The sequence below is a fragment of the Sorghum bicolor genome, chromosome 9 (genome assembly GCF_000003195.3).
Source record: "Sorghum bicolor cultivar BTx623 chromosome 9, Sorghum_bicolor_NCBIv3, whole genome shotgun sequence".
Lineage (NCBI taxonomy): Eukaryota > Viridiplantae > Streptophyta > Magnoliopsida > Poales > Poaceae > Sorghum > Sorghum bicolor.
In genome coordinates, this window is record NC_012878.2 from 43,057,794 (window position 1) to 43,072,327 (window position 14,534).

Here is a 14,534-nt window from a genome sequence, read left to right on the forward strand (position 1 = left end):
GAAGTCATCCCGCGGTGCAGGGTAGCCACCGAGCGCCTAGGGTTCTGTGGCCGTGCGCCCTCTGCCGGGTGTCTACGCCCTCTGGCCATGCGACCGGACCAGGTCGCCGACGTCCCCCGTACCCCGCACGCGCCATTGCAGCGCCTCCGGGGCTCCGCCTAGATCTCCCTCGGCCACGGCGCGGCGCCCGCTGGAGCTGCAGCCGTCAAGCCGATCGCCGACCACCGACCACCGGCCGAGCCGCCGCAGTGAGCCTCCTCTGTCCTCCCTTCTGCTCTCCTGTCTACAGTCTCCTTTCTCGTTCCGCAGACAGTGATTTAGGGTGTGTCTGGGTTGAGGAATCAACTTATCCTAGTCCATTCCTCAAATTTGGTGGAATGACTTCATTCCTCGTAGTAATTATTAGCTTGTGAGGAATGGGGTGATCATGGATCAATTTATTCTATTCCAGAAACCAAACAAAAAAACTAGATGGTGAGATGGTGATGGACCACATCATTCCACCAGCCAAACATGATTGTATTTTTGTTCATGTGCTGAAATTGTGAAATAGAGATATTGATGCACAACTGTACAATACAGAGTAGATTAAGGGCCTGTTTGGCAGGGCTCCTCTCCGGCTCCGGCTCCTCTAGAGGAGCCCTGCCAAACGTTTTTGTGGAGAAGTCGTTTTTAAGTAAAAAGCAGAGGAGCTGGAGCCGTTTTAGTGAAGCCACAAATTATGGCTTCTCCAAAATGGTTCTGGCTCCTCTAGAGGAGCCTCTCGTGAGGAGCCCTGCCAAACAGGCCCTAAGATCAGTAAAATGGAATTTGGTTCAATATTGTTCATACTGAAACAGAGTTTGTTCATGTGATAGAGTACAATACAGAGTTTCCTTGAAGTAGATGAAGATGAAATACACAGTACTTTCATGTCCAATAGAAGCATAGGCCAAACAAGAAGTATATTTTTCATGGAAAGAAAGTTGCATTCTTGATGTTTGATTCTAGATCTGTGCTGTTCTATACAGGCTAGCTGTGCTTTGAAGCATGGGTTGTTTTGAACAAGTTACTCCAGAAGGCCCTGAAACTAATCAGCACGATGAGCAGCGCTCCATACGTTTACATGCATTTTCTGATCTATCACACGTCCCTGCAGCCACTTTTATTTATCTCTTAAAGGACTGCTATGGATATGGTATACCTACAAATAAATTGCATGTTTCACTATCTATGTTCCTTCACTGTTGAAATCTACTCTGCTGCTGATCTTGTTTCAATGTGAAGTCTTATCCTCTAAGAGAATCTTCTAAAAGAGCTTCTGAGAGGAGACAATCATCCCATTTGTATATTGTTAACTACTGTTTTTCCTTATCAGTTCCTATGGAATCTGTAATTGGAGGGACAGAGTAAAATTTTAATAATCACAATATGATTTTTATCACTATTACAGAATTTTATCAAAATTTGGCTGATGGTAGTAATGCTTGCAAATAAATTACAGTTTATGTAAAAACTAATTGTTCTCTGATTTTTTTTTTAAATGCAGTTTGCTATAACCCTTAATTATCTTGTTTATAGCTTTTATAATGCTTGGTTTTGCTGACATGTGAGGCTCTTATCTTTTGTTACCTTTTAACTCAGGTACTAACAAAGCAACCTCAAAGTTTAAGATCCTCATGCAGCTGGTAAAAGTGGCATTGCATAATGGTCCACAGCCAGGCCCGTTCACATATGTTGTCCAGTGTATGTATATTGTACCTCTGCTGGGGAAAACTTATTCTGAAGGGTTCAGCCATATGTTGACATCTTCTTTAAGGCACTTGAAATCTGTGGAATCAGTACAGAAAGATTTCTTGGAGGCAAAGCACCTTGCTGCACAACTTGTTCTTGATATCCTTGATTCTGTTGTACCCCATGAGAATCGCATATTGATCAAGCTTCTTGAGACATTTGAAATTGAGTTGAGAGACATGGCTCATGCTTTGTATGGTTCAGAGTTGTATGATGATCTAATGAAAGCAAGGGAACATCTCAGACAGCAAGTAAAGCGCTGTATGGAATCAGAATCCAATGCAGTCGCTGTGGCTCTAATAACACGTTTTTCCATCCAATGCTGTGATGAGTCCTTTATCATAAAATTGATTGAAAACAATCAATTAGAGATTGCAGAGGAGTGTGCTACTTTCATGGGCAAGGAAATGATATCTTTAGTCATTCAAAAGTATCTAGATACAAAAATGCTGAAGAGTGCGAACAAATTGGTCAAAGAACATGAACTCACAGAAGACTTCCCAGATGTTAGCTATTTGTATAAAGAGAGGTGACATTCCTGTTGCTCACTTCAAAGGCCCTACACCTACATATAAATTCTTTACCAAACTTCTAGAATTGTGAAACACTTTACTATTTGCAGTTTAGTAAAGAAGTTGGCTGAGAAAGGATGCTGGGATATTGCAGAAACTAGGGCCAAGAAGGAAACAAAACTCCTGGAATACCTGGTAATGTGTGTCCACATTGCCCAATCATTGTTTTGGTTAGATATACCACATTTGCTTTAGGAAGATTCATTTAATCTAGGCAAGGAATCTATATGCCCCTATTTTGGATGAACTGGCGAGAAGAATTACCTTCTTCTGGTTATGTGTTGGGCACACATGATAGTTTGTAGAAATATGATCCCCATGTTCTATGGAATGACTATATTGATATATTCTCACGTGTCATGAAAATGCAATTTAACAGATCTTCTGGTATAGGTATATTTAGCAATGGAAGCTGGTTATATGGAGAAAGTTGACGAGCTTTGCCAGCGATACTCTCTTGAAAGTTATGTTGACTCTTTGGGTAAGCTAGAAGGCTAGAACGTTAATTATCCAACATTAAGTTACAGAGGCATATTTTGTTAATTAGTAGTCATTTGTTATAGTGGTAAATACTCCCTCCATAGCAAATTATAAGACATTTTGGCTTTTCAAGGTTCATTGCTTTTACTGTGTATTTAGACATAGTGTATATCTAAGTGCATAACAAAAGCTATGTATCTAGAAAAGCCAAAATGTCTTATATTTTGGAATGGAGGGAGTAGTATCTTATGTTATAGGACCACACACACATTTATGATTGGATAGTTATAAAAAAAACACTCAACTTACGTTTCATTGGGATTATATAATATCCACTAGAGCGATAAAGTTTATTACTTTCTGGTGGAAGTGGAACTTCAAAAGCTGGGATGTCTAATAAAAAAAGTATTATGAAGATGTGTGTTACAAGCCTCTCAATTTTCAAAACAACATTTAAACAGTTCATGGGAGATTGGACTATTTGGCACCCAACTCTCAAGACTTTCAAAACAAAACACAATTGGTTCACAGGAGCCTAAGGGCTCTATGACTGATGTTTTGTGCTTCTACTGCATAGATGACTTGGCAGCAGAAAACTAGCTTACAGAATTGCTAACTAGTTGCAAAATTGTATATGGAACTTTAAAACATTTATAAACAAAAAATTTACTGCTACAAGGAAAAATCACCAACACTGGAAGAGGAGAGAAAATATGACATCTTGAGTGGATACAAAGTTAGCTGATGTTACAAAAAAAAGAAGCCGATGATAATTTTTTTTGGCACAGACAGTAGTTTTTGAGGTCTTTTTTACTCTTCACGGCAACACGTGTAATCTCTAAAACATTTATCTTTGTGTGTTGTACTTAGGGTTCTTTTCCCTTTCTTCTTTAATGTAATGATACACAGCTCTCCTGTGTCTGTGTATTTTGAGAAAAAAATGTTTGAATTTTACTCTAGTTTAGTTTTGGACAATACATGCTGATGAATCCCATCAGGATTCTCTTGTTTATGGATGAATGACATGATGCGAGGTGAAAATTGTGCCATGAATTCAGTTGATCTAGCATTCCAATTTGAACTTGTGCATTGCGTTTTTGTTGTCATCCCATTTTGCAGTCCCACCCTAATTTATTTGAACAGTTACGAACACTATTTTTTTAAAAAAAAGATTCACATGATTTGGTATCTTTTACTGTATTCTTTATATTTCTATTCTTGATGCAATTATTTATGATGTGCAAGGCAGTCCCGGAGAAGGTTTTCTGTGTATCTGATTACTTGGATCTGAAGAAATTGGATGTGGAAGAAATTGTCTGGGTTGATGAGATCAATGGGCTGCTTAGTGCAACAAGTAATATTGAAGCTTGTAAAATTATTGGCATGGATTGCGAGTGGAGACCTAATTTCGAGAAAAATACTAAACCTAGTAAGGTAAGTGACACCTTGCTTTGTACTGGTATATGTTTCAATGTCTTTTTAGTTTTCTGGGTATAGCTGTAACAGTGGCATAATGGCATCGGCCTATGGGTGAATCAAATCCTCACGGATAGTTCTTTCTCAGAAAGCATGGCTAAGTAAACTAGCCGAAATGATTGTTTTAGGTTTCCCATGTGTCATTCTGGGTAGTTTAGTAGGTACCTTTTTTTTTTGGAAATTTTCTTTATGAAGAGACAATAAAGAACAAAAGAGGGATTCTGGCCCCCCAACATGCACACACAGACGCACCCTTTTAGAGAAATTAACTACATGCGGCACAGACTTTTATGCAACCATTAGTGACGATGGACTTAAGTATCTGGGGGCAAGTGACTAGGAGAAGCTCATGGAGCACATGGGCTCCAGCTAAACACCGGAGGCTACATTCTTTTGTCACTGTTTGATGATCACCGAAACTTGGATCAGTGCCACTGAAAACAAAATCTGCAAGTTGTTTCCAAAAGAAGCTCCCAAGCCACTAAGGATAACCAACAACTTCGGACCCTTTCGTAGTTCTTTAGGAATGATGCCCTTGATGGCTTGGCGCCACCAACTTGAGAAATGAATCCGTGAACCTTATGGTGCAACTGCAATCAAATGTAGCTTCTTGAAAGGTTAATGTCCAGACTTGCTGAGTGAGTATGCAGGAGACAAGTATATGTTGAATTGATTCCTCAGCTTGATCGTAGAGGAGCAGGTTGTTGGATTTGGTAATCTGCAGTTGGCAAGATGGTCAAAGTCCAACATCAAATTGTTGACAGCTAGCCATATGAAGAATTTCTAGCACAGAGGAGCACAACATTTCCAAATTGTTTCCATGACGCAAACCTGATGGATCAAATGAAGTAAGCATTATATGATGACTTGCTGGTGTAGGAGCCAGACCATGTAAATTTCCATTTTTGCTGATCAGGTATGTCTTGCTGTAGGACCAGAGACAGAGCCAGAAACACTAATTTTCCTTTGATGGTTTTTTTTGGGGTGGGGGTGGGGGTAGTACAGAGTTCCTCAAAATTCGATTTGGATCTTAAAAAAGTCAGATATGTAGATACTCAACCAGTGGCGGAGCCAGGAATCAAAACTTGGGTATTCCCATCGATAACTGAAGTCACAAGAACAATCCAATAATAAATTGTTCAGCGAATCGGCACTAAATTATGCATGAATCAAACTGATAACTAATAAAAAAACTTACAAAAAATTATAATGTTGCTTTAATCCTGCGACTCTTCATGGTTTGGAAGCGGTTGATGATGTCCTTGTCCCTAACTTATAGAAAGAACTCCCGCTCAATAAATGTAACCAAGCAATCATTCAAGTATTGATCCCCAATCTTATTTCTCAATTTGTTCTTCACATAATTCATGATAGAAAAAACTCTTTCAACACTCGCAGTTGCCACCGGAAGAACTAGCACCAATTTTAGAAGCTTATAAACAGCTTCAAATCTTCCAATCTTGTCATGCTCAACAAGTTTAATAGAAAGCTCAGCAAGACTTCTCACATTCGCAAACCTTTCATCATTGCGCATATCAGTAATGTACAAATTGAGTTGAGCAGGTAGGTGAAGTAACTCTAAGCTTGTGAAATCATTAGGATAGAATCCAGCAAGCTTGATCAATTTTTCTTTGTCAAACGCAGCAAATGAATTGAGGGGACTGAATGCAGCCATGCAAATAAGCAGCTCTGTGTTTACCTCATCAAACCTATCATCAAGTTCTTGAAGCTGCCTATCAATGACACTTAATTTACCTCATCAAACCTATCATCAAGTTCTTGAAGCTGCCTATCAATGACACTTAAGAACATGTCAACACGGTAACGATGGAGATTCTTGATTTTGATAAAGAACCTCCTATCTCTTCCAACAGGCCTATAGAATGTGTCCATATCAGGAACATTGATTTTATTCTTGATACAAAATGAGTCCACTTCTTTAAGGAAATCATCCCACCCAGTTTCATGCCGCAACGCATGCAGTTGCAACTTGGTCAAAGAAATGAGTTCTACTGCATCGACAATATCTTGATCCTTCTTCTGCAAGGTATGATTCAAGTCTGTTGTGAACCCGAGTACTGTTTGCATCAAGTGTGCCATGAAAACAAACTCATATGACTTGAATATTGTCAACATTGTTTGTGCGTGTGCACACTCAGTTTGTTGAGAGCGATCATTGCCAACCATTACAAGAACTTTCCGAATTGAAGGATACAAAGATATAAGACGCATAACTGTTTTATAATGGGATCCCCAGCGAGTGTCTCCAGGCCTTGCCAAACCCATTTCTTGATTTAAACCCTTTCCAGTTTCAATGTCACCTAATTCTAGTGCTTCTAGAAGGCTCTGAGCTTGTGTGACTCGAAGCATTTGTGTCTTCTTACAAGATTTCCCAATAATTTTCAATAGAAATCTAACTTGTTCAAAGAACCAAACACAGTCTGGGTTTTCCTTGGCTACTTCCACAAGAGTTAACTGAAGTTGATGTGCAAAGCAATGAACATAATACGCAGATGGACAATCATCCATAATAAGTTTCTTTAGACCATTAGCATGACCCTTCATGTTACTAGCTCCATCATAGCCTTGCCCGCGTACCCTAGACAAACTTAATGAATGCTCCATCAATAAGTCCTCAATTGCAGTTTTAAGTGTCAAAGCAGTAGCGTTTTCTACATGGATAACACCTAGGAACCTCTCAACGATGCAGCCCTTTTTATTAACATATCGCAAACAAAGAGCTAGTTGTTCATTTTGGTAAACATCACTAGATTCATCAGCAAGAATTGCAAAATATTCATCACCAAGGTCTTTTATGAGAAGCTTAGTTGTTTCTTTGGCACAACAATTAGCTATCTCTCTTTGAATTTGAGGAGCAGTCAACTGACAATTCTTTGGGGCATTCTTCAAAACTACCTTTGCAACCTCTTCAAAGTTTTCAGCTAGCATATCTATCAACTCTAAGAAATTTCCCTTGTTAAGTGAGCTATGACTTTCATCATGTCCACGAGAAGCTAAACCTTGGCGTAGAAAGTACTTAGCTGCTTGAAGAGAATAGGACAAACGGGCCATATACTCAGTCTTATCCTTATCATTTATCCTGCTGAACTTATCATCAATTGTTTTTTCAGGTGTAATCAAGGAAATATATCGCTCTAGAGCCATTCTGTGGAAACTAGTCTTAGAACCACAGTGTCTTTTAATCCTCTTTTTCATATGCCAATTTCTCCAGCCCCCATTCACAAAAGCATCTCCACCAGAACTATAAGTTTTATGTTTGAACAAATAACAGACAAAACAGAATGCTGCATCTTTTTCGACACTATATTCAAGCCATGTGAATTCACCAAACCAATCAGGCTTAAAGCGTCGAGGCTTACCTCCAATCTGCCTTGTCGGAAAATCATGACTCCATGGTTGACAAGGCCCTTTTGCAATGTATCCCCTGATCACTGAATTTCTTTCATTGACATTATAGCTTTTGATTGGAAGCCTCTTTCCGGGGTCATGAGGAAGAAGATCAACATCATAAATAATATTATCACTTGATTCATAGCCTGAGTCATCACCATCCCTGATAGGGGATAAATTAGAAGGTTTTGTGGCTGCTATGTCAATGTCAAGCTCATTGCTTCCCATCTCAGGTGACATCCGATTAGTTTCTACCTCAGTTATTGCCACTTCTCTGGTTGTTGTATCATGCTGAACGGATGGATTGGTTTGATTATGAACTTGACTCTCATCAGTCGCCGGCACAACAGATTCAACAATAGGATTTTGAGGCTGAGCATTAATCCCCTCTGTAACTAGTTGTGGCACTGATGTAGATCCTAACTCCACCTTCCTTGATTTTTCTGCTCTATCCCATAGAGTCTTCAAATCAACCGATTTCTTTTTGTTCCTCATTTTGCAAACCAATAGCAATATCACTGGCTCACTGCAAAAACATTATGTCTCTGATTCTTTGAACCAATATTTACAACCAAAAATTCAAGATTTAAGAAGGCAAGAAGCCAAGAACTGTAACCTGTGCTGTGTGCTGCGGCGTCGTTGTCCTGTCCAGAGGCACTCAGCCACCGGCTGCGCGCCTGCGCCGCTGCAGCCTTGCGCTTGGCCTGGCCGCGCGTGCCACGAGAGCCGCTGGAGGCTGGACGCCGTCTCGCCTCCTCGCCTCGCCACTCGGCAGTCGCCACCGGCCGCCGCCCGCGCGTGCCTAGGGTTGCCGGCCGCCGCGCGCCGAGCAAGACCGACCGTGCCGAAGGACGGAACTACGGAAGAGTGGGCGTCGGTGTCCAGCGGATGAAAGGAATTGAGGTGGATGCAGGTTAATGGGCTGGTTGGGCCGGCCTGGGATTGGGAGGTGTTTGAAGGCAGGCCTAATGGTCGTTTGATTTTCTTTTTTGGGCTCAAATCTTTGAAAATATCACAGAATATCACCTTATACATATATATATATACATGTACATACACATATCTATTAAAAGGTGTACAAAAATAGCTGGGTATTCCCAGGAATACCAGGGAATACCCCTGGATCCGCCTCTGTACTCAACTATAACCTGGATGGTGGGAGTTCCCTTGATGTCTTCCACCCATATTCTGTTATTCAAAGCCTGCGTCACAGTGCGCTGTTTCCTTGATCTTCGATGGTTTTTTTTTCTTGAACGTGCAGGAGAGCTGCACATCTTTGTATTAAGAAGAAAAAGGGAGTAAGAGCCCTTAAACACACACCAACACACCCAAGAGACTAAGGGGATGTTTGGTTGCTAGCCATAGTCTACCACTACTAACTTTAGGCAAGTGTGGCAAGCCACAAAAAATGTGGCTAGCAAATTGGTTGCCACACTTTGCCATGCCTAAAAGAATCTTGCCACACTTTTTAACTCTATGACATGTGGAGCCCAAAAAAAATATGCCTAAACTTAGTTGTCAACCAAATACTTGCCAACTTGGTCAAACTTGTCAAAGGTAAAGTGTGGCAAACTATGGCTAGCAACCAAACAGCCCCTTAAGAGAGTAGACATGAAGTTTAGTAGTTAGCAACACCTTGCCAATTCATTTCTTTTGTTGCTAAGTTTCTGCAAGCTTATTATTTTTGAACCACTGTATATTAGTAGTCTTTTTTCCCTTATCTCTTTGCATAGTAGTTATCCTCGTGGTTGATTTTAGCTATTTGGTCAGGTCTCAATCATACAAATTGCATCAGATAAGGTAGCCTTCATTTTCGATCTGATTAAACTCTATGAGGATGACCCAAAAACATTGGACAGCTGCTTGAGGCGTATTATGTGTTCATCTAAGATACTAAAGCTTGGTAATGTTATGTACTTCTGTCATCTCATATGGTCCTCTTTAAAAAATATCTTTGGATTTTATATTGAATGATAACTTACCTTTTGTACATTGGACACCAAAGGCTATGACATTCAATGTGATCTTCATCAACTAACGCAATCCTATGGAGAATTGGATTGTTTTCAGTCCTATGAAATGCTACTTGATATGCAGAAGCTGTTTAAAGGGGTTACTGGTGGCCTCTCTGGATTGTCGAAGGTATATAAATATACAATCGTCATAGAATAAACTGGTTGCAGTTAACTGTTGTCCATCTACTTTTGACTTTTTCTTGTTAGGTAGAGTGTATTACATGTTCATGAAATGCTGCCAGGAAATATTAGGAGCTGGTTTGAATAAGTCCCGGCGTAATAGCAACTGGGAGCAACGGCCGCTAACCCAAAATCAGGTCAGCCACTGTTATTGGTGCCCTTTTTTCTTGTTCCCTTGAAAGCAGTCCTGTGATCATGTTAGTGTTAACACCTACTTCTAGGTATTCGCAATTGATTTGTCATATCTGGTTTCTGTAATTTAGTAGGTTGGTAATAGAGTTTACTACTCCATCTGTTCCAGATTATAAGACATTTTTGGCATTTCTAGATACATAACTTTTGCTATGCACTTAGATATATGCTGTCTAGAACTCTAGATACATAGCAAAAGCAATGTATCTAAAAAATCCAAAGCGTCTTATACTTTGGAATGGAGGGAATACATTCTTTAGCAGAGCTTTCCTCAAAAGGTAGTTTTAGGCATTCTTACTTGGTTTTGAATAGAAGAGATAAATGGTACTCCCTCATTCCCAAAAAGAATGCAATTATAGGTTTGAGACAAGTCAAGTTTTCTTAAGTTTGACCGAATTTATAGAAAATAGTACCAACATTTTGTCTCCAAATAGGTTTAATGAAAGTATATTCCATAATTAATCAATGGTCCTTATTCGGTAGTATAAACATTAGTACCGTTTTTAATAGATTTAGTCCAAATAGGTTTGCTATAAAAATATATTCCATAATTAATCTAATGGTACTTATTCGGTAGTATAAACGTTAGTACCATTTTTAATAGATTTGGTCACCTCGGAAAGGCAAATTGCAATTTTTCTCGGTCCGATGGAGTATGGTTTACACCTGTAACTGTAATACATTGTAACTTCAAGACTTATAAAGGTAGTTTATAAGTTTTTTGTGGCTAAAAAAGCGCAAAAGATAAATTGTTAGCTACCACCTTGAAAAAAATTACTGACACTATCATGTGCTAGCTATATTTCTTTTTATTTGATTCTGGGTTATGCACATCTTGGTGGAAAGCATTAGTTTAAATTAGGTCCAGCTTGCTCCATAACTCAAAACTGTGTCAAAATCGGTAAGATATCCTGTTTTCAAGTTCGGTTGCTAAAAATAGAAGTCCACATGCTTCTGTTTTGTAGAAAGAGTATGCTGCTCTTGACGCTGTGGTCCTTGTGCATATATTCCATGAACACATGCGGAGGCAAGCACAGTTTGGTGTCTCTGAGGGAAGCAAAGTGGAATGGAAGTCTCATGTTGTAAGTTGTCACTCGACACACCTGGCGAGAAATAATTCTGCTGCTTGGTGTGATACTCCAGGGCATCAGCTGATACAGCTGTCTGTCTTTTGCAGGTTTCCCGAGTGAATAGCATGCGTAGGCCATTGCGTTTCTAGTAGGGTTAGACAAGCTGATTAATGCTGGAGTGAATATTTCTAACATCTACATGTGCCGTCTTTTGGAGCATAAACTTCCGAGGAGCCAGCTTTGTTTCCTTTGACAGTTCTCTGGCATCATAGGCTCATAGTTGATCCCCAGAATCTAGTGCTGCGACTTCGTTACTCTTGCCTTGTATATATTTACCTCCATCAGAGTTTTTACTTTCCTGCTGTATCGCATTCATGCTGAGTGCAATCGGTACCAGTTGGATTTCGTTTTCTGCTATGAATTAGAGCAACTTCAGGAGGGCCCTACCTTAGGCCAAAAACCGTGCTCTAGTAGGATCTCTATGAGCACCCTCAAATTTGGGTAATTGGGTGGGTACCTAAATCCTCCCTCTGGCCCTCGTTCTTGGCCGGCAGCAACTCCAGCCCCAAGTCCCTAAATTAAACCCTTAAACTTTTATTTACAAGCTACGATAAAAAAAGTAGGAGCTCAAATTAAGACTCAACTCTAATGGAAAAAAACAGACTTCTTATCTCACATATTCTTGTCTTGATTTATGGGTCGGGAGAGGAAAGTGGGTGGGATCCACTAAATGGGGGTTCTAGATGTAAGAGGTTGAAACTATAATTTGGGAGGACATGGGAAATTGGAGCCCAAGTAGGAGGTGAGTTGGAGTTGATTTTTTTAATAAAGTTCCTAGATTTAGAATAGGGATTTATCTAGGAAGTGGGCTGGAGTTTGCTCTTAGGATGCTCTCCTACCTTGCTTTTTTGTCCACGTGTGCCGTACTTCCACGCCACTTGTCGAGGAAGGGTCACTCAACGGATCTTGGAGGTAAAGGGATTGGATGAGGATAATGACAATTGGGTCTCTTATGTCAGTGTCTGTTAAAAAGGATTTCAGGGATATGCATGGATGAGGATAATGACAATTGACAATTGGGTCTCTTATGTCAGTGTCTGTTAAAAAGGATTTCAGAGATATGCAAGTGTCACGTTCAGTGCTTGGAGCAATAAAGTCATAGGATTGTTTCCGTATTAATAGGTTGGGGGTGGGTGGGAGATGTAGAAGCATATCCTAACAAGAGTCAAGTCCTCTTTAACTCGGATTTGGGTGCTTATTTTTCTTTTTTAATTAATAACTGCCTAGTTCTGCTTATGTTAGAGCATCTCCAACAATTAACAAATTTTGTTTGCCAAATTTCGAGTTATAGGAACTTGCTAAAAAATTTGACAAGTAGGAAAAAATGCTTATCTCCAATTGTTTGCCATTTGGGCTTGCCAAATTAAAAAACAAAGGCCCACATCCAACTACCGCCGCCGCCTGGTCCCTCGTCCATCTCCTACCGTACGTACGTGACTCTCTCCGATCCTCTCGACTTGCCTTGACCCGCCGCCGTTTCTTTCGTTCATTGCGGCAAGGGTGCAACCCATCGTGTCCAGCATCATCCTGCAAGGTGAGATCAAGGTAAAATCTGCACTTCTTCCCTTCCTTGGTCTATCGAGTATGTAGCAACACCTTTCGTCCCTAGATCAGCATGTCATTCGTGCATTTGTTCCTGACTATGGAGTTTTTTTTATAAACTTTGTCCATTAGGAATCATGCCTAGAAAGAGATCTCGTGTGCAAAGACAGTTGGATGATTCATCATCCGATGATGATGCTAGTCTTATAGTATCGGCTGCTCAAATTCTTCTGAGTGCTAGCAATGAAAAAGGACCACATGGTGGCTCAGTCAAAGGTCATCGAGTTGTTTTTCGTGACAGACAAGGCGGTCATGACAGGATGTATCAAGATTATTTGGCTGAGAATCCAACATACGGTCCCGAATTATTCCGTAGAAGGTTCTTGCACTTCAATTTCAGATTAGTTGTTTTTTAATCAAATATTATTTGTGTTTCCAAACTTTTATTTTTTTTGGTTCAGGTACAGGATGTCTAGGAATCTTTTCTTACGCATAATGAACGCTGTTGAAGAGCATGATGAGTATTTTGTCTAAAAACAGAATGCTGTGAATGTACTTGGCTTGAGTTGCTGGAATTAACCTGTAATTAAAAGTAAACTAACTGAAACTAAACTACAATGGTACTGTATCAGAAATTAGGAAGCAATGTAGAAGTCAGTAAACTCGCGATGGCAACGAGACTCCTGGGAATCATGTTATTCTGTTTGGTAATACCTTATTTGCAGCTCACTCCTGGGAATTTGGTTCTCGTATTCCTTTGCTGAGAAAAACTACAAACTGTTTGTTGGCAGCACTATCTGCAGTGGACTTCATAATCGGAGCTCTGGTTTATTATTAATGTACCAGGGTTACATTGTTTCAGTAAACATGAGTTGGATTGAGGAAAGCTGGTGCATCCTCCAACCAAATAGCATGCTGCTGTGGAGATTTTGAAAGGCATGCATCTATGATAAAAGAAAATGTGCTTGAGGGTTGATAATGCTAAATCTATCTTCTTGCTGAAGGATTATACTTAGTTATCTCATGCTTCATTTTTACTGATTGATGTGTCCAAACCCTATGTTATCTATGCTATCAAATTTGTGAAACTGGCAAACTGCATATTGTTATAAGCGAATCTGTGCTGATAGAATTACAGTCCTCTGCTAAATGCTCTGTCTCTTTCTGTTCTGTTAAGTTATCCACTGTTAGCTGGTGGTGAAAAGAGCTCATGTTACTGATATTTTAACTGCTCCAAAAGACTTTCAACCTCTGATATACTTAACCTATATGCCTTGAAGAATTTTGGAGACCAAGCAAACAAGCACAGATCCAAGATAGGGTCTACAAATTTCATGTCTACAGCTACAGGGTCATGAGTTCATTGTTTCAGATAATCTGGGAGCTTATTGAGATGATTAGTACACTTTCTGGTCTTATGTTGGCAGTATAAATACTACTGACACAAATCTGATATTTACTTGATAATGGAAACTAGATTCTTCAATCTCTCAAATATTACCATGAGATGATAAAGGCCACTGAATCAGACGGAAACAAATAAACCCCAGATAATCCACATTTTCGACAGCAAGGCTCAGAATTTGGCAGCAGATCAGATTTACTGAACCATTGCTTGTTCCAAATCACAGTTTCAGTGATTGTGGTATGAAAAAAAGTGTGCTACAAGATCAAAGAAGAAAACCAAACTACAGACAGTACAGAGTACACAGAGTACACAGACAACTCAAATATATTGATAAAGGCCACTGAATCAGCTATTT

The 14,534-nt window shown here is 39.8% G+C and overlaps 1 protein-coding gene across 2 annotated transcripts; it reads left to right on the forward strand.

Moving 5' to 3' along the window:
* On the forward strand, positions 1 to 11,586 carry LOC8083765 (exonuclease mut-7 homolog). 2 transcript variants are annotated; one of them, XM_002439585.2, is made up of 11 exons: positions 3 to 248; positions 1,011 to 1,177; positions 1,624 to 2,302; positions 2,396 to 2,480; positions 2,739 to 2,826; positions 4,075 to 4,259; positions 9,483 to 9,615; positions 9,718 to 9,854; positions 9,970 to 10,044; positions 11,065 to 11,181; positions 11,277 to 11,586. In XM_002439585.2, exons 2-11 carry the CDS (start codon positions 1,030 to 1,032, stop codon positions 11,316 to 11,318), a joined length of 1,689 nt encoding a protein of 562 aa, XP_002439630.1. In that variant the 5' UTR covers positions 3 to 248; positions 1,011 to 1,029; the 3' UTR covers positions 11,319 to 11,586. The 2 variants fall into 2 exon arrangements, with proteins under 2 accessions (XP_021303335.1, XP_002439630.1); XM_021447660.1 differs by lacking the exons at positions 11,065 to 11,181; positions 11,277 to 11,586 and having other exon boundaries at positions 1 to 248; positions 9,935 to 10,044.

Excerpts from the sequence above, each read along its gene's own strand:
- LOC8083765 (XM_002439585.2), top strand. The coding sequence starts at position 1,030 with ATGGGTTGTTTTGAACAAGTTACTCCAGAAGGCCCTGAAACTAATCAG. Across the intron at positions 4,260-9,482 it reads AAAATACTAAACCTAGTAAG|GTCTCAATCATACAAATTGC; the intron begins GTAAGTGACACC and ends CTATTTGGTCAG. Across the intron at positions 9,616-9,717 it reads ATCTAAGATACTAAAGCTTG|GCTATGACATTCAATGTGAT; the intron begins GTAATGTTATGT and ends TGGACACCAAAG.